Source organism: Arachis hypogaea, chromosome 2 (genome assembly GCF_003086295.3).
Source record: "Arachis hypogaea cultivar Tifrunner chromosome 2, arahy.Tifrunner.gnm2.J5K5, whole genome shotgun sequence".
Lineage (NCBI taxonomy): Eukaryota > Viridiplantae > Streptophyta > Magnoliopsida > Fabales > Fabaceae > Arachis > Arachis hypogaea.
In genome coordinates, this window is record NC_092037.1 from 101,177,845 (window position 1) to 101,204,330 (window position 26,486).

Sequence of the window (26,486 nt, forward strand, 5' to 3'; positions counted from 1 at the left end):
AAGTATTTGGCAAAGAGAATTCAAGCTATGTTAGAGGTATGGGAGTTGGTGTTCGTCCATCTCAAATGATTAGATCCTTATCCTGCTCAAGAGAGTCTATGCAATCTACTACAACTAGTGGACCATCAAGAACTGAATATCAAAACTTGAAGTTACAAGTACAATTGCTACAGGAACAAGTAAATTTTCTTGTGAATCATCAAAAGGGTCAATTGCCACCTGGTTTTCCTACTGAGGTAAGATAAGGATATATGTTATACTTAATTTTATAGACTTGCGTACTTAATTTTCGTCATCAACAACTTCTAAAATGATTGTAGTTTGTAATCATAGCCTCTTGTATAACACTTTTGTTTTGTTAAGTATCTTTCTAAAATATTTCCTAAAATATATATATTTTTTATTTTCAATTGTAGGTTGCAGATTTTGAATCACCTACACATACAAGACCATATTCTTCTGCCAATCATGAACCTCAACAACACAGGCCATCCAACGTTTAAAGGAGTTTTATGATTGAATTGTTAGGTTTACAAGTTTGAATTAAGTTGGAATTTTTTGAATTTACATATGGATTATTACTATGTAATTAAAACTTGTAGAATTCAACTTTTGAAATACATTGTTGCTATTTCTGTAAAACTTGGGGGATTGAATTTGAATTTGTTGAAAAATAATGTCATTTATGGAGAATTCAATTTTTGATAATAGAAATTTTGATGTTGGAGAGATTATGACAGTTTAAAACAGTCACTAAATACAGGAAAAAAGTGTCACAGGAATAAATAACTTAGTAACGGTTTTAAATAAAAAAATGTCACTAAAAATATTGTGACGGTTTAACAAGTCACTAAATATGCCTAAAAATTGTCATAAGAACTAATAACTTAGTAATGGTTTAAATAGTCACTAAATATTCCTAAAAACTGACAGAATTTAGTAATTTAACGACAATTTCAAAACGTCGCGAAATACAGTATAAAAAACATCTTTACAAGTGTTACAAATTAATGACGGTTTTATACTTTAAAAACCGTCACAAACAATTTAGCGATACTCCTTACCAACGGTGGTCCAAAACCGTCACTATGCCAGCTGGCGACGCTCAAATCTGACGCTTTTTTTAGCCGTCGCAAAATCATTTAGCAACAGTTAAAACCGTCACCAAGCATTAAAAAAAACCGTCATCAAAATACTGTTTTGTTGTAGTGCTCGTTTGCATGTTAAGGCATACGATTCAAAGTAAGTACAGAACAATATAAAAAAAGGTAAAATGTATGCAGTAGATGTCCAAGAATATATTATAAAATTATGCTTTTGCCTTTAATTAATTTTTAGCCTAAATTTTTGAAAGTCTAATATTTCCACATTATATTAAAATTTAAAATTTAATTATTTTTTATTCTTAATTATTTTTCTAAGTAAACTAAACTGACACAAATAAAATAGGATGAGCATGCGTGCATTATCTTTATTTAAAAAAAAATAGAAAACTAATTTTAAATAGTTAAATAGGTTAACCTACCATGACATTATATCACGTGGCATTTAATGTAACATGTTATCATCTAATTGACGGAAGAATCAATTTGACTTATATATTATCTTTCAATAATTAATATGACTAAAAAATAATTTAAAAATCCATTTAAAAAATAAATAATCTTTTTAAAGACAAATTTCACTATTAACCAAATTTAACCTTTTTAAAAATAAGTAAAAAAAAGTTGTTTTTTCTTTTATCCTTATTGTTATACATATAATACTTAACATTTATAATACATTTTTAACTTTTTAAAGTTTTTGCAATCTTTTCGACTATATTTTGAGTCAAGTAATTTGATAACCCTTTATTATTTTAACAAATTCATTTTTAATGAATTCACTACTACTCTTAGAATAGGGAAGGGGCACAAACTAAGCAAGGAATATTCTAATTAATTAGAGAATCATACTGTATATAATAATATTAATAATATTAACAATGATTTTTGGCTTATAAAAAGCCTAGCTAGTTTCATTTATCATCATGAATTTGTAATTGTAAGAGAGAGAGAGAAATGACTAAACACAATATGTTTTATGTAATAATAATAATAATGATAATTGGAACAATTATTTGTCCTGTTATCGCTGAATTTGATAACTTTATTCGTGATCATGAAAAACCATCGTTTCCAAGAACTGTGGGTGATGGCTTAGATCTAGAAGCATGTTACAACAAATGCAACCAAAACTATGACAAATTGGCGTCACCAATATCAAAAAATAGATGGAAAAATTGCAGATCATTGTGCAAAACGACAAACCTTGTTATAAAACGGTGCAAAGAATATTCTGGTGGAAATAAAGATACATTTGAGAGATGCATAGAAGAATGGGTTGAAATGTTGAATTCTTTATTAAAAAAATTTAAACTATTAAATTAATTATTATATATTTCCATATAAATATATGTATTACTTAATTTATTTTTAATATATATTTTATGTTTCAATATATAATTTATATTAATAACTAATTTAATAATTATTTTAAGTGTATATTCAATACAGAATCATACATTTTTTATTTTAATGTAATAATAAAAAGTTAATCTACCTTTAATTTAAATTTTATTTAAAAATTTATTATTGATTAATATATTATTATATACTCAAATCTTTAATACTTATTTAAATAAATATATGAGTTTATTATCTAATCACGTATTAGTATAAAGGTCAGCAAAGAAAAATAAAAATATTTTAGCTACCCACCGATGCAAATAAATGTCGCAACAACCAAATTAAAGCATATATATGTGTGTGTTGCTAAATGTTTATGTTAAATAGGTGTAATGACTAATGATTCTTGTACGCAAGTTCATGCACCCGCCCCCGGGTGGTTGAGTGGAGGCTTGCTAATTAAATACTATAATTAATTAAAAATTAGACACCAAGGTATCCAAAACAAAATAAAGAGAAAAATTAAACAAGTGTAATTTTGGACTACTTTAACTATTAATTTATAAATTTTGATGCACTGTTTTATCAAATAATTATTTAATTATATAACGTTACATTAATAAAAATAATTATTATTTTATTAATTACGTAAATAATTATTTAAAATAACAGATATAATATATATAATAAATGTTCTATATTGTCAATATATTAAAATTAAAATCTTAATCTATTAGCACAATCAAAATGTTTAAAGTAATAGACATGTAAATAGAATGAACAATCATGCATGTAATAGACAATTTAAAAAATATTAAAGACATAAATTAAATATTTTTCCTTATGCTGCTATGGAGGTTGAAGCATTAGCAGAGGCACGTGCCGACAGGAAAGCAAGAACAGAGCTAGAGACGTGGCTATAAGATTATATATATGGTTCTATTTTTAAGCGTGTCAATAAATAAAAATGTAATAAAAAATAAAGCATGTCAATAATCAACAAAAATGTGGTGATAAAATAATCAGTACACTTACGAATGTGACCTTTTTAAAAGCGTACTAATTGTAAGACCCATAATTTTCAAATAAATCTTATTAAGAATTAATTTTAATTCATTTATTCATTAGAAATTTTATTCTCAGAAATTATTTTATTAAAGTTAATTAAATAAAAAACTAAATCAGGTTTTGAAAATTAATTAGAATTTTACCTAATTTTATAATTATTGAATTATTTTCTATACTTAAATTATAAAATTAATAGTTACGGAATGACAAGAATTTTTATGTGATTTAATTCAAATAATTGATATTTCTATGATTTAATACTTCAAGTTTTAGGAGTAAAGAAAATATTCTCAGGTAATTTGCATTTGAATTTTGTGGGCAAAATTCCCAATTAGGTGGGTAGAATGTAAAATCCGGTTAATTAACGGCTAATTAACCCATAAATGAGAATTTATTCTAGAAAGCCTAAAATATGATTTTTATGGCTAAATGTGATAGAGGAGACTGAGACGAGAATTTCGGTACCAATTTTATAGAATTCGGACCAAAATTGGACCGAACGGGCCAAACCGGGCCAACCGGACCCAAAGTGGGCCCTTGGCCCAACATAACTAAACCAAAACCCTAGTTTTCAGCAATCTCTCTCCTCACAACACTCATATTCACGCTGAAATTAGAGAGAAAGGGGGGAAGAACACTCTCTCAAGTTCTCTCCCTTGGTTGATCTTCAAACCACCATAACTTTTGATCTAGAGCTCCGATTGCCGCTCCGTTTGCGGCCACGCGTTCACCGCGGAGAGCTCTACAAAACCCATACAATTAATCTTGAGGTAAGCCACGTCTTGCTCTTCGAAATTCCAGCCTTGTTTTCGAGTTTTATGAGCAAAAATGTTGAGATTTTGGGCTCTTTGATGTTATAGGACCCAACTCTCTTGAAGGAGAAGGTTAATCTTGTCTCCTTGGACCTTGGGTGTGGTAAGATTCTCAATCCTAGTGTAATTTGTGATTTTATGATGTTTGGGTTTTGAGATGTTGTATATGGGTATGATGATTGTGGCTTAGGTTGTGTATATGTGAATATTGGAGCTTGATTGGTGATTTTGAAAAGTTTGAGAAAGGGCTTGGTGGTGAAAAATCTGTTCTTGGAGGTTTTGAGGCCTTGAAAGCTTGTGGATAAGTGAATTGGAAGTGCTCCGGTTGAGATTGGGAAAATCGGCTAAGGTATGGTTTCGGTTTTCCGTATCTAATATGTAATGTGGTAGGAAATACTTAGACTAGAGGCCCTAAGATAGGCATTGAATGGTTGATGTTGTTGAATGGTTGAAATATATGATGTGGTCATATATGAGATGATGATTATTGATGCCTTGGTGGTATGATGTATGAGAAATATGCATGTTGTGATATATGCCTGATGATTGGTTATGGTTGAATTGTGGGTTGAACCATGTTGATGGTGAGTATGATATTAATTGTGTACAATGATGATTTATTGGAATTGGTGTTGTTGAGAATTGGTATGAGAAAGAGTATATGATATGTCAATATGTTTGAGTTTGTGCCACTTGGGTGAAGTGGGTTAAAATGATGAGATAGTGCTTTTGGTAATTTGTGGTAATGTGTCAATGTGTGAGTTGAGGAGGCTTGATGTTGAATTTGATATATTTTGATTGGTTTCAAAGAAAAGGGATGAAATTGGCATGTTTTGATTGATTTGGAAAAGAGTTGAAAATGGCTTGTTTTGAAAATGGCATATTGTGGTTTTTATGAAAAATGGTTTTGGGCATACTTTGGTGGGACATAACTTGGACTACGGATCTCTGTTTTGTACCAAATCTGTTTAGAAATGAAATTTGATCCGGGATGTCCATGCCGTTTGAAGAACGGGTGAAAAATGATTTAAAATGAAGAAGTTATGTCCATTGGAAGATAGGGGTTTGAATCTGTGAATTCTGCAGCTTTTAACTTAGAAATTTTTTAGCAGAATAACCCCTTGCGCGTAGGCGCACATGGCGCGTACGCGCCGATCTTCCAGAAAATGCCATCCACGTGTGCGCGTGATGTGCACGGGCGCGCCGATTGTGCTGCACCCAATGCCCAGCCATTTTCCAAAGAGTTATGCTAGAACTGTGCCAGTGTTGTGCCTAGGACACGAGAACACCCACGCGTACGCGTGGTTGACGCGTGCGCGTCGATTGGCAAATTATTAATCCACACGTTAGCGTGCATGACGCTTGCGCGTCGATGGGTTTTGAGGCCATCCACGCGTGCGCGTACGCGTGGCCCTGTTTTTCATCCCAAAGTTGATTTTTGAGTTTTCAAAGCCAAATCTGATACTTCTAAGCCTCCGATCTCACCATTTATGTCTTATATCATTATGACATGCCTAGCTATTAAAAAGGGGCTAGTGAATGAGGTAACTTGCGAGTGAAGCAAGGGAAAATGAATGATCAATGAGGATCAAGCATGATTATGTGAGATGCGGAGGATGGTGGTGGAAGTGCTTGTTATGCCATGGGCCGAAAGGCTGTGATTGTAAATGAAATGGCTGGTTATGGATTTAACCATGAGCCGGAATGGCTGTGTATGATATGAATATTGGCTGGTTCTGGACTGAACCGTGAGCCGGATGGCTGATATGGATGTTGATCCATGGATGAGAATTCATGCATGTTTATGCTGAATTATTGATAATTGTGAATGTTGCACTTCCACTGTTGGAGATGAGAGTTTCCCTGGGTAGTAGCAGTGGCTAGCCACCACGTGCTCCAGGTTGAGACTCGAAGCTCTTTTGACCCTATGTCATAAGTGTGGCCGGGCACTGTGAAAGACCCGGATGAGCTCGCCCCCGTAAATATTCACCAGTGAAGGTGATGGATATAGATCATGATAATGATCAAGTTTATGATGAGTATAACTCGAGTTGGGGATGCGTGACAGAGGGACAGTCCAAGGGTTAGCCACTAGGACTTGTCGGGTTGGCTCTATAACTGACAGATGATATCATCAGCCACTAGGGACAGGCATTCATCATGTGCATACTATATGAATTGTTTGAGATTGCCTATTTGACTGCATATTACTTGCTAATTGTCTAAATGCCTTAATTGTTCCTATTTGTATATTCCTTGTTTGATATAACTGTGTTTGCTACATTATACTCCTGTTGGTGGTTGGGAGGTTTGAAGGAATTGGAAAGGGAAGTATTAGTTAGACTGAAGAATCTTTAGTCAGATGCCTTTATATGGTTTAGCTTGTTTATAAGCTTTGATATTAACTGGAGGAAGCTTTAGGATTGCCTTTGGCTTTCCTCTATTATTATGTATTATATATGTGGAAGCTATTACCATGCTGGGGACCTCTGGTTCTCACCCATGCGGGTTTTGTAGTTTTCAGATACAGGACGTGAGGTCTCCCGCTGAGGCATGCTGGAGACTTCTATTTTTGCGAAGATCCTTTGTTCTCGGGGCTATGTTTTGGTTTATATGTTTTGCTTAGATACTTTTATCTCCATTAAATAATACAAACTGTGATGACCCCTCTTATGGGAGAATTTTGGAGAATAGGTTTTATGTATTTGTGTCCCTTTGGGTTTCCTTTGGGGTTTCCTTATTTTATCATATGTATATATTGTTATGCTCGGACCGGTTATCTTCGCAGCCGGATTTTGAGTCTTGATATTCCTGTTTTTGACACTCCTTTGTATATATATAATCTCGCGTTGGTTTATCCTGGTTCGTTACGTTATCGATCGGAGTGTTGCGCTTTTGAGTTGCGGTTTTTGTTTACCCCTTTTTCTACAAAGGCTCCTAGTTATAATCAATTATTCATACTACTATACGTACTAATTTTTATTTTAGAGGTCGTAATACCTTGCCATCTCTGAATTATGACTTAAGCATAATACTCTGTATGGTAGGGTGTTACAATCCTCGAAAGGGTTCTCATCAGTAGAGGGTTTTTGGGAATTACTGTAATAGGATACATGAAGATAAACCGTACAAGTGATTAATAACCGTCTTATACCACTTTTCAAAAACAACGGTTTACAATAAGAGTAAAGTCGGAAATCTTTTCTGAAAGAGGAACCGTTCAATTCTCAAAAACTCAAAAGCCTTTCAAAAAGGTTTATCTATACTAAACCAAAGTAGAATTTCATATTTTTTTCAAACCAGAAACACAAAACCAAAACCAACCATCGGTCTATCTCATTTTAACCATGGCCCTAGGCCCAAACAATCCAACCAACAACCAATCACCACAATCCAATAGCGTCCCAGTTGCAAACACAGGTAAGAAGTTCAAGTACAAACAAACAATTATATCAAGTAGAACAATTAGCAGTTAATCCCTAAGGCAAACCAAGTACAATATGCACACCCAAACAATGTCACATAGATGCATATGATACATGCCTGTCCTAGTGGCTGATGATACCATCTGTCGGTTACCAAGCCAACCCGATGTGTCCGGTAGCTAACCCAGGCACAGTCTCTCTGTTGCACATTAATATCATTAGAGGGAATATGTGTCCTGTCACCATTAGAGGGTATCTGCGCCCTGTCACCATTAGAGGGTATCTGCGCCCTGTCGCCATTAGAGGTTATATGCGCCCTGTCGCCATTAGAGGGTATCGATGCCCTGTCACCCTTACAACCAGAGAGAAAACACAAGCATACTCACATACAACATTCATCCCAGCCATCCGGCTCACGGTTCAATCCAGAACCAGCCAATTTATCAATAAATACAACCCTTCGTCTTAACTTCATAATTTATATCCAGCCATACGGCTCATAACTCATTCGGCAATCAGCCATAATTCAATAGCATAGACAGCCATTTCGGCTTATAACAAAATAGCAATTTCACCATTCAACATCATCAATTTCATAAAATCGATATTTAAGCCATAAATCACTTTTCTCAATCCATTCACTTTAAAATCAAGTTTCAACTCTTTTCAGCCTTGGCTTTAAGGATCTCATCTCTCAAATTATCTCAAGCTCATAAGCCACTTTTACTCAAAGTAAGTTCCCTTTTTAAAACAAAGTCACTTTCAGCTTTCTCTTTCTAAAACTTCTATAACCATGGCAAGTTAAGGATTTATTTCAAAGTATTCAAAATCATCCATCCAATAATGGAATTTTATAACAAAAGTTTCTCGGCAGAGTCTCAAGTCTTTAGGGAAGGTCAATCTATATCAATTCCTTAAAATTCATTGAAACTCTTAAAATCATAGATTCTTGGCTCAAGTAAATAAAACTGAATTTATTATGAAACCGAACCATACAAAATCACAAGTTCCCATCCAGTCCAAAAATCAACTCATTTGAAACAGAACTGGCTCATTTGAATCAAACCATTTTCAGATTTCTTTTTGGAACCCATTTTTTTAACCTCTTCCAAAATGCCTCAAACTTAATTACTCAATCAAAAGTCTAGTTTCCTTTAAAATCACTAAAAGCTCCTTTTTATATTGAAATCAATATTAGAGCATCATTCTTTCCTTCAGTGATTCAAATGGTAAAAATAGTTCAATTTCTAAATAAGCTGAACTCAAGGCATAAGGTTCATTAAATAAGTTAAGCTTGAAAACATAAATATTCTCTTAATAAATCAAATAATACAATTTCTCGAATCCAACCCTTTTTAAATAACTTTTCAAACAAGATTAGGATTTTGTAGAAATTTCGGCAGCACCTCCCCTAAAACTTGAACTTTTGCCACCCGGTTCGGGTCCCAACTAAACCGTTCCTCATTCCTTTTCAACAGCTCAAAACCAGAAATCAATTCAAAAGTAAGCTAAATCCAACAATCATCTCATTTTCATATCTCAAGAAAACTGTTTCAAAATCAAATCAATATCAACCGATTTAACATATTTCCAAAGCTTTAAAGAAACGGTTCAGCAACCAATCATTTATCAAAACCAAACCAATTAAAGCAAACCAGGCTGAATTTCAAAGAGTATTCTATCTTTCACATTATCAAGAGAGTCAACTCAACTCAAATCAATTCCCAACGGATTGAACTCAAATTACAACTCTTTAAAAAATCAACTTCAAACATTCCATTTCACAAAGCCGCAAAACAAATTCATCCAAACAAACATTCATAATCTTTCAACACAATCGAATAATACATAAGGCCAATACAATCACCAAATACACATTTTCTCACACCAGTATCCATATATAATAATTCCAATATAAAATATAATTTTTGGAAAGCGCTCCCACCTCAAAATGTTGAAACCACATCCCAAACTCATTAACAGACTCCTTTTCGCTCAGCCCGAAATCACCGGCAATCAAAATCTCGGCTCTGCTTGCTCTCTCAAAAGTAGAAACAGCTATAAACGGCATAAACAAACCAGGTTCTAACTCCTAAAACCATTAACATCGCAAATACTTTATTTCACAGAACAGAACACCAACGCAGGGCTTTCGAAACCAGATATACTCACCGAATTAACAAAACGAAGCAGCTGCGATTTCGAACCGACCCGACAACAGGTCCGATAGTGGCCAAAAGCTCCGGTGGATCAACTATAATAACCACGCAGCATCAAAACCTTCTTAAAACCCAAAAATGACAAGAACCACAAATTTAAAACCCTTACTATCAGAGTGTTCTCCAGCGGCAGAGGCTCGGCCATAAACTTAGGCAGCGGCCCCAGCAGTCACCTCACGCAGCAGCGGCAATGAAAGACCCCGACAACTGCGACTGCACAACAACGTCATGACCATAAAAACACAGGAGTAAGAAGGAATGAGAACCAAATGCAAGGACCTTTACCGGCGGTGGTTTCAGCGGCCACGGCGATTTTCTCCGGCGGCCATATAGTGGACCACAACCACTGCAGCAGCTAGGAGGGTGGCGGTCTTGATGGCAATTTTTTATGGCGACGGCAGTGGGATGGCAGAACAACCACCACCATCACGCCTCATCCTCACGGCGCGTCTCTCTCTCTCGAGCGACTGGCGACGGTGCGGGCTAGAGGTGAATGCGTGACGAGTAGCGGCGGCGACGGTACCGTGCTCTCCTCCGGCGACGTCTTTGATGGCAATAGCACGGTTCCTCTTCTCGGTGGTGGCACTGACTCGCACTCGTTCTCTCTCCCTCTGCTGGCCCTCGATGGCGGCCATTCCAAGGGAGACGACGAGCAAGGATGGCAGCGGCTCCTCGCGATGGTTACTCTCCTTTGTTCAGCGGCGGTAGTGGCGGGACAGCTTGATAGAAGTCAGAACGGGCGGCGGCTCTACACAGCGCGACGGCAGCGAGCTCCCTGCCCCTGGCCGGCGCATTCTCCCTTCTCTCCGTTTTCTGCTTCTGTTTCCTTTCTCTTTTGAAGTTGTTGTGTTGCAGGTCTGCTAAAGGGAGGAAGAAAGTGTGGCGACTGCTAGGCATGGGAATTAGGGTTTCATCATTTAGAAAACTAGGGTTTGTGTTAAGCTAGGGGATAGTTTAGGTAATTTTAAATAAATGTAGGGATAATATAGTAATTGAAACTCAAATTAAATCCAATACTAATGTATATAGAAAAATACTATTTGCTCATCAATTTTACAAATTATTTTTAATAAAAAGCCCAAATCCAATAATTAGAAATAATATACTTAGTCTCTTCATTTTTTCAAAATAGCAGTAGTAATATTTAAAATATTAGTTACTTAGTCCAAATCATATAAAATTCTTATTATTTCATAACTGCCAACTTTATAATTTAAATATAGAAAATAATCCAATAATTATAAAATTGGATAATAATCATAACTTATCTCAAATCCAATAAATCAAAACTTGCCTTAATTATCTTTAATAAAATAATTTCTGAAATTAAGGCTATAAATAACCATATGATTTGAGACTTGATCATAATAAGACTTTTCAAAAGTTTTGGGTCTTACAACTTCTAGAAAACAATAATGCCTTCTGGTTCCCAACATGTGTTTTGGTTATTACTTATGGTTATGCTTTGAAGATTTGTTATTGACTTTAAGCTCTGTGTTTTTTATTTATGCATTGGATTTTCCCTGTGATAAATAAGTTCACAACATTTTCTGATTTTGATTCACAGCAACTAATTGCTGACCTTGTGAGGATACAAAATGATGGGACTGTTGAAGTTGATCTAGAAAGAAGTTGTATCTGTTGCTTCAAAATTGCTAGAATTCCAGTCATTTTACGAGTTAACAGCGAGTGAAAATCTTATTCGTGAAGAAAAAACATCAATTCCAGTTACAAATTGTCATACTTGTTGGAACTAGGGGTGACATACAACCTTTTCTTGCCATTGCAAAGAGACTTCAGGCATGTTCAAATACATATATTCGGTTCCTTTTGTTGCTCATGAGAATCACCTTATATTATAATTGATCTGATTGCATCATTTGAAGATGCAAAGTCTTTGTTTAACAGTTTTGTTTTTTTTCCATACTTGTTTCTTTTCTTTCTTCAGAGATGAACTAATATTACTTGCAGGAGTATGGTCATCGTGTTAGGGTGGCAACTCTTAAAATTACTTGCAGGAGTATAACTAAAACCTTTTGTAAAATCATGCAGAACTATGTGATTGTACTACTTTTAATCTGGTGAAAGTCTACTCTTAAAATTAAAAAACTTTTTAAATGCCAGTTTTTAAACTTTCAATACATACATTTAGTACACTAAAAGGTGAAAAATGATCATTTTTCTTGTAATATGTGTTCATGTATGTACTATTAACAAATTCTCCTGAACACTCATTAAAATGAAATAACCATTTGTTTATTAAATTGTTCTTCTATAGCTTGAAATGAGTTGAAATATATATATAAGATAGAAGAGAACTATGGTGTTAATAATAAAAGAGAACAACCGCATTCATAGCAGTTGCTTGAAATTGGTCTAGAGTGAATTAAACTACTCAACCACAATGACAATACCCTACGTTTAATTCTCAATGCCATTTGCATTTATTAGACAGTGCCAACACTATGGACCTATTCTCAATGCCATTTAATTCTCAATTTAAATTTTTTTTCGGTTCTGGTGAAAGTCTACTCTTAAAATTAAAGATAGTGTTTGTTGCAACTTCTTAGAATATGTGACACGAATATCATAGGTTCTTGGCCTTTTTTTTAGTAGTTTGGACTAAAGACACATTCTGGGCCTAAATTGTAACCTTCTTAATTTATCTTTGTCCATGAAAAATATAATTTTCTTTTTTTTTTTTACAGAAAAAAAATATAATTTCCTTTTTTTACTTTTTATAATAATATTTATTCTCTTTTTATTCATACTCTATTTCCTTTAATTATATTTCTTATTATGTTTTTACAGGTATGAAGAGAAAAAGGCCAATAAAAAAGTATCAAAGTCCTAAAAAATTCCTTAAAAATGTTGAAGATGCTAAATTAGTGTCATCTCCTAATACAAGAGAAAATGATCATATCTCAATCAATTTTCAATTTTACCAAATTCTTAAAGTGTGAACTTATACATGATTGTTATTCTTTGATTTAAGTAATATAATTTTCTCTTATTTCTTTTATGTTTTTACAGGTATGAAGAGAAGAAGGCTAATAAAGAAGTATCAAAGTCCTAAAAAATTCCTCAAAGATGTTGAAGATGCTAAATTAGTGTCATCTCCTAATACAAGAGGAAATGATCATATCTCAATCAATTTTCAATTTTACCAAATTCTTAAAGTGTGAACTTATACATGATTGTTATTCTTTGATTTAAGTAATATAGTTTTCTCTTGCTGCCGATCATTTGATTGGAATGAAATTTGGAATGGGTACACTTGATGATATGAATCATTTGAAAAATAAACGTATTCGTTCCGTAGCAGATCTCTTACAAGATCAATTCGGATTGGCTCTGGTTCGTTTAGAAAATATGGTTAGAGGAACTATATGTGGAGCAATTAGACTTAAATTGATACCGACTCCTCAGAATTTGGTGACTTCAACTCCACCAACAACTACTTTTGAATCTTTTTTTGGAGGATACCTGAATTCCAAGTATAGCTCGTAATAATCTATCTTCCGGGGCATACGAGGATTCTTGTACCATTTGAGGCGTTAATTTCCCCACTAAATAGAAATGAATTTTCTAACATTTGACTCCGTACCACTGAAAAGTTTAGCCGTACATTTGAAAGATAGCCCCCCCAAAAAAATGTATTTTTTTATTTTTTACAGGTATGAAGAGAAGAAGGCTAATAAAAAAGTATCAAAGTCCTAAAAAATCCCATAAAGATATTGAAAATGCTAGACTAGTGTCATCCCCTAATGCAAGATGAAATGATCATATCTCAATTTTCAATTTTACCCAATTCTTAAAGTGTCATCCCCTAATATTGTTTTTTCTTATTTTTTTTATATTATTGCAGGTATTAAAAGGAGAAGACTTGTACAATTCGAAGAGGAAGAAGATGAACATATTGAACCGAATGTTGTATATGCTAGAGAAAATGTTCATCTCTCAAATTATGAAAATGGTAACTATCTCCTCTTTTAGCATACTATGATAAAAATATTGTGAAGTTTCTAATTTCTTTAATTAGGTTTCTAATTCTTTTACTTTAAAGTTATCTTGGCACGAGAAAAAAGACATCTTCCAAGTCATTCTAAGTTAACATCTTCTAAAGGCAAGAGTCAACAAGAGCATATAGCTCAAAGTTCATCCATTCAAAATGAACTTCATAGTCATAGCCTATCAGATGCTGATTTCTTAATAATGAAGAGGTAGATGGAGTTGCTATTTCTAGAAAGAAGTGGAACACCACATGGTCTGTTATTGTTGTAGGTATGTTATTTTTTCTTATTAATTTACTAGTTCAAATAATCTGTTTTCAATTACTAGCTGTCTTAAATAATAGCTCTTTTATTTTCTTTTTAGATGAACAAGGGGTTGAAAAGAGTATGCATCTTAAGGTAAAAGATGCATTTTCCCTTCATCATAGTAGGAAACGAGTTCTTATAGAATGGAATGGAAGTGGTCAGCCAATTGGAGAATCCGGTGGACTCTTGGGAGGTATTTTGGGGCTCATTGCAAGTAATTTTAATAATTTTTCTATAATGTACAAAACTTGGCATAAAGTTCCAATGCAATATAAAGATGCTATTTTTGAGAATACTATTAAGGTATGCTATTTTTTATATATTTTTGTTTTGAAAAATATTATTTGTTATGTTTACCTTAAGTTTTGTATACTAACTACATATTTATGTTTTTTTGAAGAAAATATTTGTTGTTAATGATGATGAACACAAAAGGTATATCTTGTCAAATCTTGGAAATAAGTGGAAGAATAATAGATTTAAGCTATTCAATGAGCATTATAAATCGGAACTTAGTTGGGATGCAAATGTTAATTTGAATCCAATTGGAATTCCCAAAGACCATTGGGCTGCATTTTTGGAATATAGATTGAGTCCAAAAACTCAGGTAAACACATTTGTTATTTGTTAGTTTTTATTTGTGTTTAAGATCCATTAACTTTTATGCTTGTTAATGTGCAGGAATTGTGTGAAAAGAATGCTATAAATCGGCAACAATTAAAAATTCCTCACACTATTGGCTCAAAAACACTTACTAGGAAACGCCATGAACTTAACAACATATATATATATATATATATATATATATATATATATATAGCAACAACAGTAATTAAATTAAAGTAAAGCGATCTATCTTCAGGCTTGAATGCTTGATTTTGTTCTTTAAAATAGTAGTACTCTTGTTACTTAATAAAATCGTAGTACTTCTTTGCAAAATGATTGATAAATTCTATTGGACTAATATTACATATGTAACATTATTATTTGTCTATGAATCACTTCAGAAAAACTTACAAAAGGAAATTGGTGAGGGTGCTTCTGAAAATGAAGCATATGTTAAAGTATTTGGCAAAGAGAATTCAAGCTATGTTAGAGGTATGGGAGTTGGTGTTCGTCCATCTCAAATGATTAGATCCTTATCCTGCTCAAGAGAGTCTATGCAATCTACTACAACTAGTGGACCATCAAGAACTGAATATCAAAACTTGAAGTTACAAGTACAATTGCTACAGGAACAAGTAAATTTTCTTGTGAATCATCAAAAGGGTCAATTGCCACCTGGTTTTCCTACTGAGGTAAGATAAGGATATATGTTATACTTAATTTTATAGACTTGCGTACTTAATTTTCGTCATCAACAACTTCTAAAATGATTGTAGTTTGTAATCATAGCCTCTTGTATAACACTTTTGTTTTGTTAAGTATCTTTCTAAAATATTTCCTAAAATATATATATTTTTTATTTTCAATTGTAGGTTGCAGATTTTGAATCACCTACACATACAAGACCATATTCTTCTGCCAATCATGAACCTCAACAACACAGGCCATCCAACGTTTAAAGGAGTTTTATGATTGAATTGTTAGGTTTACAAGTTTGAATTAAGTTGGAATTTTTTGAATTTACATATGGATTATTACTATGTAATTAAAACTTGTAGAATTCAACTTTTGAAATACATTGTTGCTATTTCTGTAAAACTTGGGGGATTGAATTTGAATTTGTTGAAAAATAATGTCATTTATGGAGAATTCAATTTTTGATAATAGAAATTTTGATGTTGGAGAGATTATGACAGTTTAAAACAGTCACTAAATACAGGAAAAAAGTGTCACAGGAATAAATAACTTAGTAACGGTTTTAAATAAAAAAATGTCACTAAAAATATTGTGACGGTTTAACAAGTCACTAAATATGCCTAAAAATTGTCATAAGAACTAATAACTTAGTAATGGTTTAAATAGTCACTAAATATTCCTAAAAACTGACAGAATTTAGTAATTTAACGACAATTTCAAAACGTCGCGAAATACAGTATAAAAAACATCTTTACAAGTGTTACAAATTAATGACGGTTTTATACTTTAAAAACCGTCACAAACAATTTAGCGATACTCCTTACCAACGGTGGTCCAAAACCGTCACTATGCCAGCTGGCGACGCTCAAATCTGACGCTTTTTTTAGCCGTCGCAAAATCATTTAGCAACAGTTAAAACCGTCACCAAGCATTAAAAAAAACCGTCATCAAAATACTGTTTTGTTGTAGTGCTCGTTTGCATGTTAAGGCATACGATTCAAAGTAAGTACAGAACAATATAAAAAAAGGTAAAATGTATGCAGTAGATGTCCAAGAATATATTATAAAATTATGCTTTTGCCTTTAATTAATTTTTAGCCTAAATTTTTGAAAGTCTAATATTTCCACATTATATTAAAATTTAAAATTTAATTATTTTTTATTCTTAATTATTTTTCTAAGTAAACTAAACTGACACAAATAAAATAGGATGAGCATGCGTGCATTATCTTTATTTAAAAAAAAATAGAAAACTAATTTTAAATAGTTAAATAGGTTAACCTACCATGACATTATATCACGTGGCATTTAATGTAACATGTTATCATCTAATTGACGGAAGAATCAATTTGACTTATATATTATCTTTCAATAATTAATATGACTAAAAAATAATTTAAAAATCCATTTAAAAAATAAATAATCTTTTTAAAGACAAATTTCACTATTAACCAAATTTAACCTTTTTAAAAATAAGTAAAAAAAAGTTGTTTTTTCTTTTATCCTTATTGTTATACATATAATACTTAACATTTATAATACATTTTTAACTTTTTAAAGTTTTTGCAATCTTTTCGACTATATTTTGAGTCAAGTAATTTGATAACCCTTTATTATTTTAACAAATTCATTTTTAATGAATTCACTACTACTCTTAGAATAGGGAAGGAGCACAAACTAAGCAAGGAATATTCTAATTAATTAGAGAATCATACTGTATATAATAATATTAATAATATTAACAATGATTTTTGGCTTATAAAAAGCCTAGCTAGTTTCATTTATCATCATGAATTTGTAATTGTAAGAGAGAGAGAGAGAAATGACTAAACACAATATGTTTTATGTAATAATAATAATAATGATAATTGGAACAATTATTTGTCCTGTTATCGCTGAATTTGATAACTTTATTCGTGATCATGAAAAACCATCGTTTCCAAAAACTGTGGGTGATGGCTTAGATCTAGAAGCATGTTACAACAAATGCAACCAAAACTATGACAAATTGGCGTCACCAATATCAAAAAATAGATGGAAAAATTGCAGATCATTGTGCAAAACGACAAACCTTGTTATAAAACGGTGCAAAGAATATTCTGGTGGAAATAAAGATACATTTGAGAGATGCATAGAAGAATGGGTTGAAATGTTGAATTCTTTATTAAAAAAATTTAAACTATTAAATTAATTATTATATATTTCCATATAAATATATGTATTACTTAATTTATTTTTAATATATATTTTATGTTTCAATATATAATTTATATTAATAACTAATTTAATAATTATTTTAAGTGTATATTCAATACAGAATCATACATTTTTTATTTTAATGTAATAATAAAAAGTTAATCTACCTTTAATTCAAATTTTATTTAAAAATTTATTATTGATTAATATATTATTATATACTCAAATCTTTAATACTTATTTCAATAAATATATGAGTTGATTATCTAATCACGTATTAGTATAAAGGTCAGCAAAAAAAAATAAAAATATTTTAGCTACCCACCGATGCAAATAAATGTCGCAACAACCAAATTAAAGCATATATATGTGTGTGTTGCTAAATGTTTATGTTAAATAGGTGTAATGACTAATGATTCTTGTACTCAAGTTCATGCACCCGCCCCCGGGTGGTTGAGTGGAGGCTTGCTAATTAAATACTATAATTAATTAAAAATTAGACACCAAGGTATCCAAAACAAAATAAAGAGAAAAATTAAACAAGTGTAATTTTGGACTACTTTAACTATTAATTTATAAATTTTGATGCACTGTTTTATCAAATAATTATTAATTATATAACGTCACATTAATAAAAATAATTATTATTTTATTAATTATGTAAATAATTATTTAAAATAACAGATATAATATATATAATAAATGTTCTATATTGTCAATATATTAAAATTAAAATCTTAATCTATTAGCACAATCAAAATGTTTAAAGTATTAGACATGTAAATAGAATGAACAATCATGCATGTAATAGACAATTTAAAAAATATTAAAGACATAAATTAAATATTTTTCCTTATGCTGCTATGGAGGTTGAAGCATTAGCAGAGGCACGTGCCGACAGGAAAGCAAGAACAGAGCTAGAGACGTGGCTATAAGATTATATATATGGTTCTATTTTTAAGCATGTCAATAAATAAAAATGTAATAAAAAATAAAGCGTGTCAATAGATCAACAAAAATGTGGTGATAAAGTAATCAGTACACTTACGAATGTGACCTTTTTAAAAGCGTACTAATAGTTTCACTACAAGAATATGGCCGATTAGTTACCACAATAAGAGTCGTAAAAATCGTTGCTAATTTGACGCAAAATATAATTTGTGACGGATCAGCTACCGCCTAGCAACTAATGCTTTCCTTGCTAATTACAAGTCACAGATCAGTGAGGCAAACACGATAGTCGCTAATTCATCAGAAAAATTTTTAGCTACCGAATAGATAGTCGCAAATCCATCACCAAAGTTAACGCTAATTCCATAGAAGAAATACACTAAACAGTAGTCGCTAATTAGCGACAAACTCTACTGCAGCAATGTCATTACTAAATGCAAGCTAACTTCGTAGACGAAATAGAATGCTTAGTTGACGCTAATTAGCGAGGAATTTTTTCGAACCTAACTCATCGCAAGTTGTCCGCTAATATGATCGCAAATCTGTCACATTTTGTAGCAAATTTATAGCTAATCTTTGAAAATCCTTAATCAAATTTATAGGAATGTTGTCGCTAAACCAAAGTTATTCGAAATGAGAAAGTAAAGTTATGAAATAGTCACTAATTTGCGAGGAAATTAAATAATATGTAGTCAATTAGTTGCAATATTATTGCAAAATGTCATTACAAATTCATTTTTAACTGGTAACAAATCTATAGGTATATCGCACTACAAAAATAGGCTTTTGCCACACTTTTAAAGCGTGCAAAAAAGTGTAGCAATATCTTTTCGCACACTTTTAAAGCATGCCGAAAAGTGGACATATAGCCACGCTTTTAGAAACATGCCGAATGAGTTGGTTTTGGCTACGCTTCGAAAGCGTGCCAATAGGAGACATACAATCACGCTTTTGAAGCGTGGCTTACCAGCTAGAACCTTTTTTCACGCATTCAAAGCGTGGCCTATTTCTTTGTCAAATTAAAAAAAAAAAGGAGAAAATAAGAAAGTTTATAAAGAATTAATTTTTTATTGATTTACATGAATTATTTACATGCTATAATTATAATTAAAAAAAATTACAATTCTATAACAAAACTAATAATTTAATTTACACGCTGCAAATGTAATGCAAATAAGCCAATAACAACCTCTGTTTCAAGCTAAAATATGGAGAAAAATTTTTGACCCATTTTTGGTAAATTTACCAAGAAATCATCAATTGAGTGTTGATTACCTCATCAGTTTTGCAAATTACAAAAAAGCAACAAAGATCAATAAAAGAATGGGAAATCTTTTGTCCATACATGAGGTTATAGAACTATAAGCTAAACTAACCCATGATACAGAACTCTACAAATGAATTCATAGAAGATGATCACCAAAGAAGTAGTAAAAAATTCAAAAAATAAAAAGAAAAGAAATTCATAACCATAAGGAATCCAACAGTCAAAATCAAAGGCACTACACTACACTACACAATATCATGTGATTCTTGTTTAATTATAATAGTTAACATGTAGACTTACTAATTGATTAGCAAGCATTAACACTGTCTTCAATGTAAACTTCCTGTTGCAATAATCGAATAAATCTTCCAAGCTTGGTCCAAGAAGGTCAATAGCCATACTGTTGTAGTCTCCTTCAACTCCAAACCACTTTAGGTGGAGAATCCCAGCTTCAATAAGGAACCAAATTGGATTATTACTCAATCAAAAGAAAACATCATGATTGTTTTATGAGAAATTTGGAGTCTTAATTATTTGATTTTACTATAAATGCATGATTTCAAAATTCATAGTTTTGATTGCTTTAAGACTAGAAGATTCTGGACAACAATCATTTAAAATTTTCAAACTTGAGAAAGCAGAAACCATTTTTCAAGAGAAAATTTTTTATTAGGTAGTACCTAAGACTTTTAGCACAGACAATGATGAAAGAAATAGACATATATATACTTACTCCCTTCTTGAAGAAGCATATATATTTGATTCATAATGAATCTATGGATGCTTTGTCTTCACAGGTTCCAGGAAAATTTTGGAGGGTAGTAAGTTATCACGAAGAATTACACTATTATAAAGAATCAAAACACAGAAGAACGATGAACAATTCAACACAAAATGGCATGTAAAAATTGAAGAAAAAATAAGCATGCATCCATAAAGCTATAATGTGTCATTTCATTTCATATGCCACTTCATACCTCAGAGATCTTATCAAAAGTCATGTATCCTAACTAGAATTCAAATACCTTTATGGAACAAATCTTGCTAATTCCTTTCTCTAATTTACTCTCCAGGTTTTTGAGGTCCCTAACAATCATATTGCTCAATGACCTACAATTCAATTCGTCAACTTCTGTTTTTCCATTATTAACAAGAAGGCGGGCTTTTGATGGTAGTAAACTAAGAAGTCCTGTCATATCACTTGTTGCTTTAATTTTTGCTCTCTGCTCAAGATTCCTTCCTAACAAGACAAATGCAATCAGCATAATTGGTTCCTCAAAGAAAGCTTTCCAACCCTGCATTAGAAAATATTATAATTAAGACCAAAGATATATAAACTCAAATCGATTGCCATCACATGTATATATGTATAATTTGAGGAAACAAATATACTTTTTGGCTTTGGACTAATATGCCAAATGAAAACAGACAAGAAGCATCACACCAACAGTGAGCATGTTGCTTAAGAGACACCCCCCATTCTTAGTCTTTATCCAAAACCAAAAAGAAAAATAAAATTATAACCAGCACCATAAAGTAAATGAGATAAAGAATACAGATTAAACATGCATTGTTATAGGTAAAGGTAAACAGGGTGTACATAAATCGGATCCTACATTGGCGGGTTTGATTTATAGAAAAGAGCAATGCTAGGGGGCCAGCAATTTTTGTGATTGTTAGCCATCAACTAGCCATCAATGATGATTTGATGGTGTGAGATTGGTGTGAGATTTCATCCAATGGCTCACCTTCCTCTGTTGATTACATGCTGGCCAAAATTCAATAGGAAAATATCACACTAAACCAAACCACCCTAATTGATATAGCATATTAATTACTTTACCTAGTTTCTATTTTTAGAATCTGGATAACGAATGCTGCTATCTTATAGTCTTCTTTATATATAAAATGATAAATAAATGAAGATGACTATAGTGCAATTTTTAGTTGAAAACTCGTCTTATCAAGCATCAATTAGCCATAACTTTAGAAGTCATAAGTAAATGACAAAATATGGGATTTTAGTTTTCCATTTTCTTTAACTTTTACAAGTGTAACTGAGCAACAAAGCATAGCTAGAGTTGGTGCTAAAGTTCAAATGAACATTTTACCAATTTTGGTAGCAGCGTAGCAAATGATGACAAGGCCCCAAGACCAACTAAGGTGTTCATGTTTGGTGCCCATTTAAGAAGGCTTTTTAGTCCATCTAAGATAAGCTGGAGACCAGGACCAAGCAATGTAAACAAAGACAGTGACACATGAAATCCAACAGAATCAAATGCATGAATCCACGGTGCCCTGGCTGCAAAGAAATGAGAGAGATGGCCAACAAGACAAACAGCACAAAGAGCCCAAGAAACAGCTAGCTCGCGACCTTAGAACAGCACAATGATGATTAGTATTAAGATTAGAAAGCAGATAAATCCTCGGAGAACCAGTCAGATATATCAGAAGTAGGCTGTTATCGCTACACTTGGTTTATAGAAAAGACTCAATGAGATTCTTACCACTTTCTCTTAATTGTTTGCGCTTTTCCTCCATCTTTCTTTCAACAATTTGGATGAGAGTCTGCACTTAAGAAAGAGCAGGATAGTCAAGCAACCATACCAATGGAGAAAGCTGATATGATTTTAATTTAGCAAAAGAAATTATCACTCAAAAGAGTAACTTGTAGCAGCAATTTAGAGGGGTAGCACAATACAGTCATTCTTCCCAGTTATTTGCTAAATTAGTTTGCATATTTTTCACATGATTAAAAAAAGTTGATCATTCCATATTCTAATCTAATATAGAAATAAGATAAAAGCGGGGTAGCAGGAATCTTTGTTCATTCCTTTCTATCACTTTAAGCTACTCTACTTAGAATTGGAAGGAATATATTTTTAATGCTTATAATTGAATGACACATGTCAAAGCCATTGTTTCAAACAATACCCAACTTGATTAAAAATGCACATATCAAAGAGATCAGTTCTTTTAACCCTCAAGAGATCTCTTAAATTTTGAAAGTTTTTGTAGGATTTAGCGAGATAAGAATGAGTAAGTAGGCTTTATTGAGTCATAATGTTTAAAAGAGACACTTTGGTTTTTACTTTTTACCAATCTCCTAAATAAGTTGTCAAGACAATTTTGATGCTTTTAATGGCATCCTCCAATGCCTCCAATCTTTTAATAGCCAATTTAAAAACTGTATTTATAGTATAAAACCTAAAGCTATGATCTTATTGTTCCTAAACTACATACATTCTAATTTCTTTGACAAATGGACAATAAATTCTTCACACTTGGTTTCTAATTCTTATGCAATCAAAATAAACACAAGATGCATAGTTGCAATTGCTACTATAAGCTTTGATCTAATAATATTGATGAGTCATAATGGGAGTCTAGTTTCAGTTTACCTTCTTGTGCTTCAGTTGTGTTTGAGCTTCAATTAATGGTCGTGCAGGACCATGATGAGAGAAGTGAAGGTTCTTGAACTGTAGGTCCTGTTCACCAAACATCAAAGTTTGTAAATGCTCACCTCTTACTACTTTACCCTTTCAAACCATCTTCAATCGAACTCCTAAAATCATTGATTTCAAAAAAAAAAAAAGAAATCTTATCCAGGTTGTTGAAGTTTCAATAAACCCTATTTAGCACAAACTCAGTAATCAAATAAATAAATAATTTCTCAGAAACAATCATCTGTTTACTTATTAAACATAAGGTAAATACGGATATTTATTAATTAATCCTTGAACTATTAAACATAAGGTAAATCCAATACAAATTGATATTAAACATTGTCAATCACTTTAACCCCAAAAAACTTTCACGGATAGAAACCCAAACTCAAAACTGACATCTGAATTTCCACAATGCAACAACTTAAAAGAAGTGGGAGTGAGCTTTGACGCCAAAAATAAATTAATAAACGATAAAACTGATAAAAATTTCTTGAATTTGTAGAAACTTTGGAACCACAGTTTCTGTTAGATCTACGGTTTATTTATCGAAAGCTGTAAGGTCACATCGGTTGAAAAGAGGAACGAAGCATACCTTATAAGGGTGTGGATATCTTTCTCTAACATGACGCGTTTTGATGAATGAGTGTGAGAAGTTTCGGCTAGCATCCCTATCGTCAAAAGCAAAACCGTGAGGCCTTATGTACCAAAGCTGACAATATCATGCTAGCGAGTGGTCTGGACTGTTATATGATAGTATCAGAGGCAGAACCCGAATCGATGTGGCACCATGCCTTATAAGGGTGTAGATACCTTACTAGCGGGTGGTCTGGGGACGAATCGATGTGGCACCATGCCTTATAAGGGTGTAGATACCTTACTAGCGGGTGGTCTGGGGACGAAGATGTAGAGAGTCTTGCAAAAGCCTAAATCGATGTATAAAATGGTGCAGGGAAGATGCATATAAGCATGGATAAGCCAGATACAAAGAGGATATGGAAAAGATATTATACATTTAAGTATTTTCATAAACTAAGTCTAACTAAGTTAAATATAAGAATACTCAGAATAATGTATGTTATTTATAACTGATTTTTGTTATTTTAGACTAATTTTATTATTAATTAGACTTGATTAATAAAAAAATTTAAATGTGTAATATTATATATTTTATAATAGATATTGATGAGTGCACTTAGTACTTTATTAATGGTAAGTATTTAATATGTTTTTTTTGTGAGTTTTGTTTTTTGGAAAATAAATGCACCTAGTACTTGATGTGATATGATATATACTACTTTTAATTTTGGTTTTAATAGTATAAAACATTATAAAATATATTAATTCTGAAAATATTTATTGCAAATTCATCGATTTTGATATTCAAATAATATAAATATTTCGACATAAGAATAAAGATTTGAGAACTTAAATATTGGCATTAATTTACTACATCATCATACTACGTGGTATTTAATATAATATGTTATTATCTAATTAACGGATCGAAATGACCATCAATTTAACTTACGTTTTATATTAACAATGATTCTAGGTTTATATAAAGCCTAATTTTATTTATCATGAACTCTTGTAATTACATAAAAAAAAGAGATATGACTAAATATGATGTGCTTTATGTACTAATAATATTGATAATTGGAACAATTGTTTATGTTAATGGTAAATTCGACAGTTTTATTCGTGTGGTTCCAAGTGTTGATGATGCCTATAATCTTAAAACATGTCATAGAAAATGCAATGAAGCCTACGACACATCATCAAAAAAATCAAGAAATAGATTATATGAATGCAAAAAGTTGTGCAAAAGTCTAAATCAGTGTATAAAATGGTGGAGGAAGCGATTTCATGGAAATGAAGATATATATAAAAAATGCAAAAAAACAAAGAACTAAAGATATAAATATTTTTTTTAGTTTTTGACTAAAGTTATACATGAAGATCCAATTCATCAAGAGATGGATAGAAAGTTTAAAAAAAAGATGAGTGCACTTAGTACTTTATTAATGGTAAGTATTTAATATGTTTTTATTTTAATTTTTGTGGGTTTTGTTTTTTAAAAAATAAATGCACCTAGTACTTAATGTAATGATACTATTTTAAATTTTGGTCTTAGTAGTATAAAACATTATAAAATATAATAATTTAGAAAATATATATTCCAAGTTTATCGGATTTGACATCCAAATAATATATTCTGACGTAAGAATGAAGAGTTAAGAATGTAATATATTTTTTTTTATTGTCCAAAGGTAACTGAATAAGTCAAAAACTAATTTATTAAGATAATTTATCGTAGATTTGAAGTTTATTTAAGAGTCTACCATTAATTAATAGATTCTTGCATGTATAAAACAGAATTCAAATTTTCAATACTTATTCAAATAGACGGAGTAAATTAACTATCCAACTAATCTAAATTAGCGAAAAAAGATCTTAATATTGGAAGCGTTTTGTATAATGTGCTAATTGTTTATGCATAATACTATATTATGCACAATCAGTCTTAGCTTAAATAAAAAAAAAGGTGTACGTTCACATATAATTTATACATTTTAATATTATATTTTTTTCATTAAAATATTGCTAAAAATAAAGATATGACGATGGATTAAAAGAAGGGAATGAAATTTTTTTTCCTTATATTAAAATTTTAAACTCATGAGACATGCTTTAAATATTCATGATATAAAAATTTAAGTATTATTTAATAATTATTAGTTTATATTTTTAAATATTAAAATATTTAATTTAATTTTATATATTTTAATTTTGTTGATTTAATTAGTAGATTAGATTTTATGTTTAGTTTTAGAATTTTTTATTTTAACTTAATATAATAAAAATTATAAATATTTTTTAAATTATTGTAGTCATCATACAAAATGATTAGAGAAATATTAACATATTTTTTTATTTTATAATAAAACTATGATGTTAACAAATGAAATTGAGTAAATTGGAGGATACAAAACTGACAAAAACTCATAATCTTAAGAAACACACTTGAACA

General features: G+C 31.5%; 1 protein-coding gene and 1 long non-coding RNA gene across 6 annotated transcripts; one reads left to right on the forward strand and one right to left on the reverse strand.

Annotated features, from left to right (window-relative positions):
• Window positions 1-4,091: 4,091 nt before the first annotated feature.
• LOC112757909 (uncharacterized) lies at window positions 4,092-15,079 on the forward strand. 2 transcript variants are annotated; one of them, XR_011867334.1, is made up of 6 exons: window positions 4,092-4,285; window positions 4,376-4,430; window positions 4,518-4,676; window positions 11,539-13,947; window positions 14,038-14,255; window positions 14,349-15,079. It is a non-coding gene; the product is annotated as an uncharacterized lncRNA (long non-coding RNA). The 2 variants fall into 2 exon arrangements; XR_011867333.1 differs by having other exon boundaries at window positions 11,539-14,255.
• Window positions 15,080-20,031: 4,952 nt separating this feature from the next.
• LOC112729915 (copper-transporting ATPase PAA1, chloroplastic-like) lies at window positions 20,032-24,388 on the reverse strand. Of its 4 annotated transcripts, none has more exons than XM_072222189.1 (6): window positions 24,048-24,388; window positions 23,408-23,571; window positions 22,514-22,574; window positions 22,118-22,380; window positions 21,032-21,301; window positions 20,032-20,455 (listed from the first exon to the last, which is right to left on the reverse strand). In XM_072222189.1, the coding sequence occupies exons 2-6, from the start codon at window positions 23,507-23,509 to the stop codon at window positions 20,438-20,440; spliced, it is 714 nt and encodes a 237-aa protein (XP_072078290.1). In that variant the 5' UTR covers window positions 23,510-23,571; window positions 24,048-24,388; the 3' UTR covers window positions 20,032-20,437. The 4 variants fall into 4 exon arrangements, 3 of the variants coding, with proteins under 3 accessions (XP_072078290.1, XP_029146295.2, XP_072078293.1); XM_029290462.2 differs by having other exon boundaries at window positions 23,408-23,494; window positions 24,048-24,186; XR_011874845.1 differs by having other exon boundaries at window positions 20,119-20,455; window positions 20,740-21,301.
• Window positions 24,389-26,486: the final 2,098 nt, after the last annotated feature.

Excerpts from the sequence above, each read along its gene's own strand:
- LOC112729915 (XM_072222189.1), bottom strand. The coding sequence starts at position 23,509 with ATGTTTGGTGAACAGGACCTACAGTTCAAGAACCTTCACTTCTCTCAT. Across the intron at positions 22,575-23,407 it reads CACAACTGAAGCACAAGAAG|ACTCTCATCCAAATTGTTGA; the intron begins GTAAACTGAAAC and ends TCTTAAGTGCAG. Across the intron at positions 22,381-22,513 it reads CAAACAATTAAGAGAAAGTG|GTCGCGAGCTAGCTGTTTCT; the intron begins GTAAGAATCTCA and ends TGCTGTTCTAAG.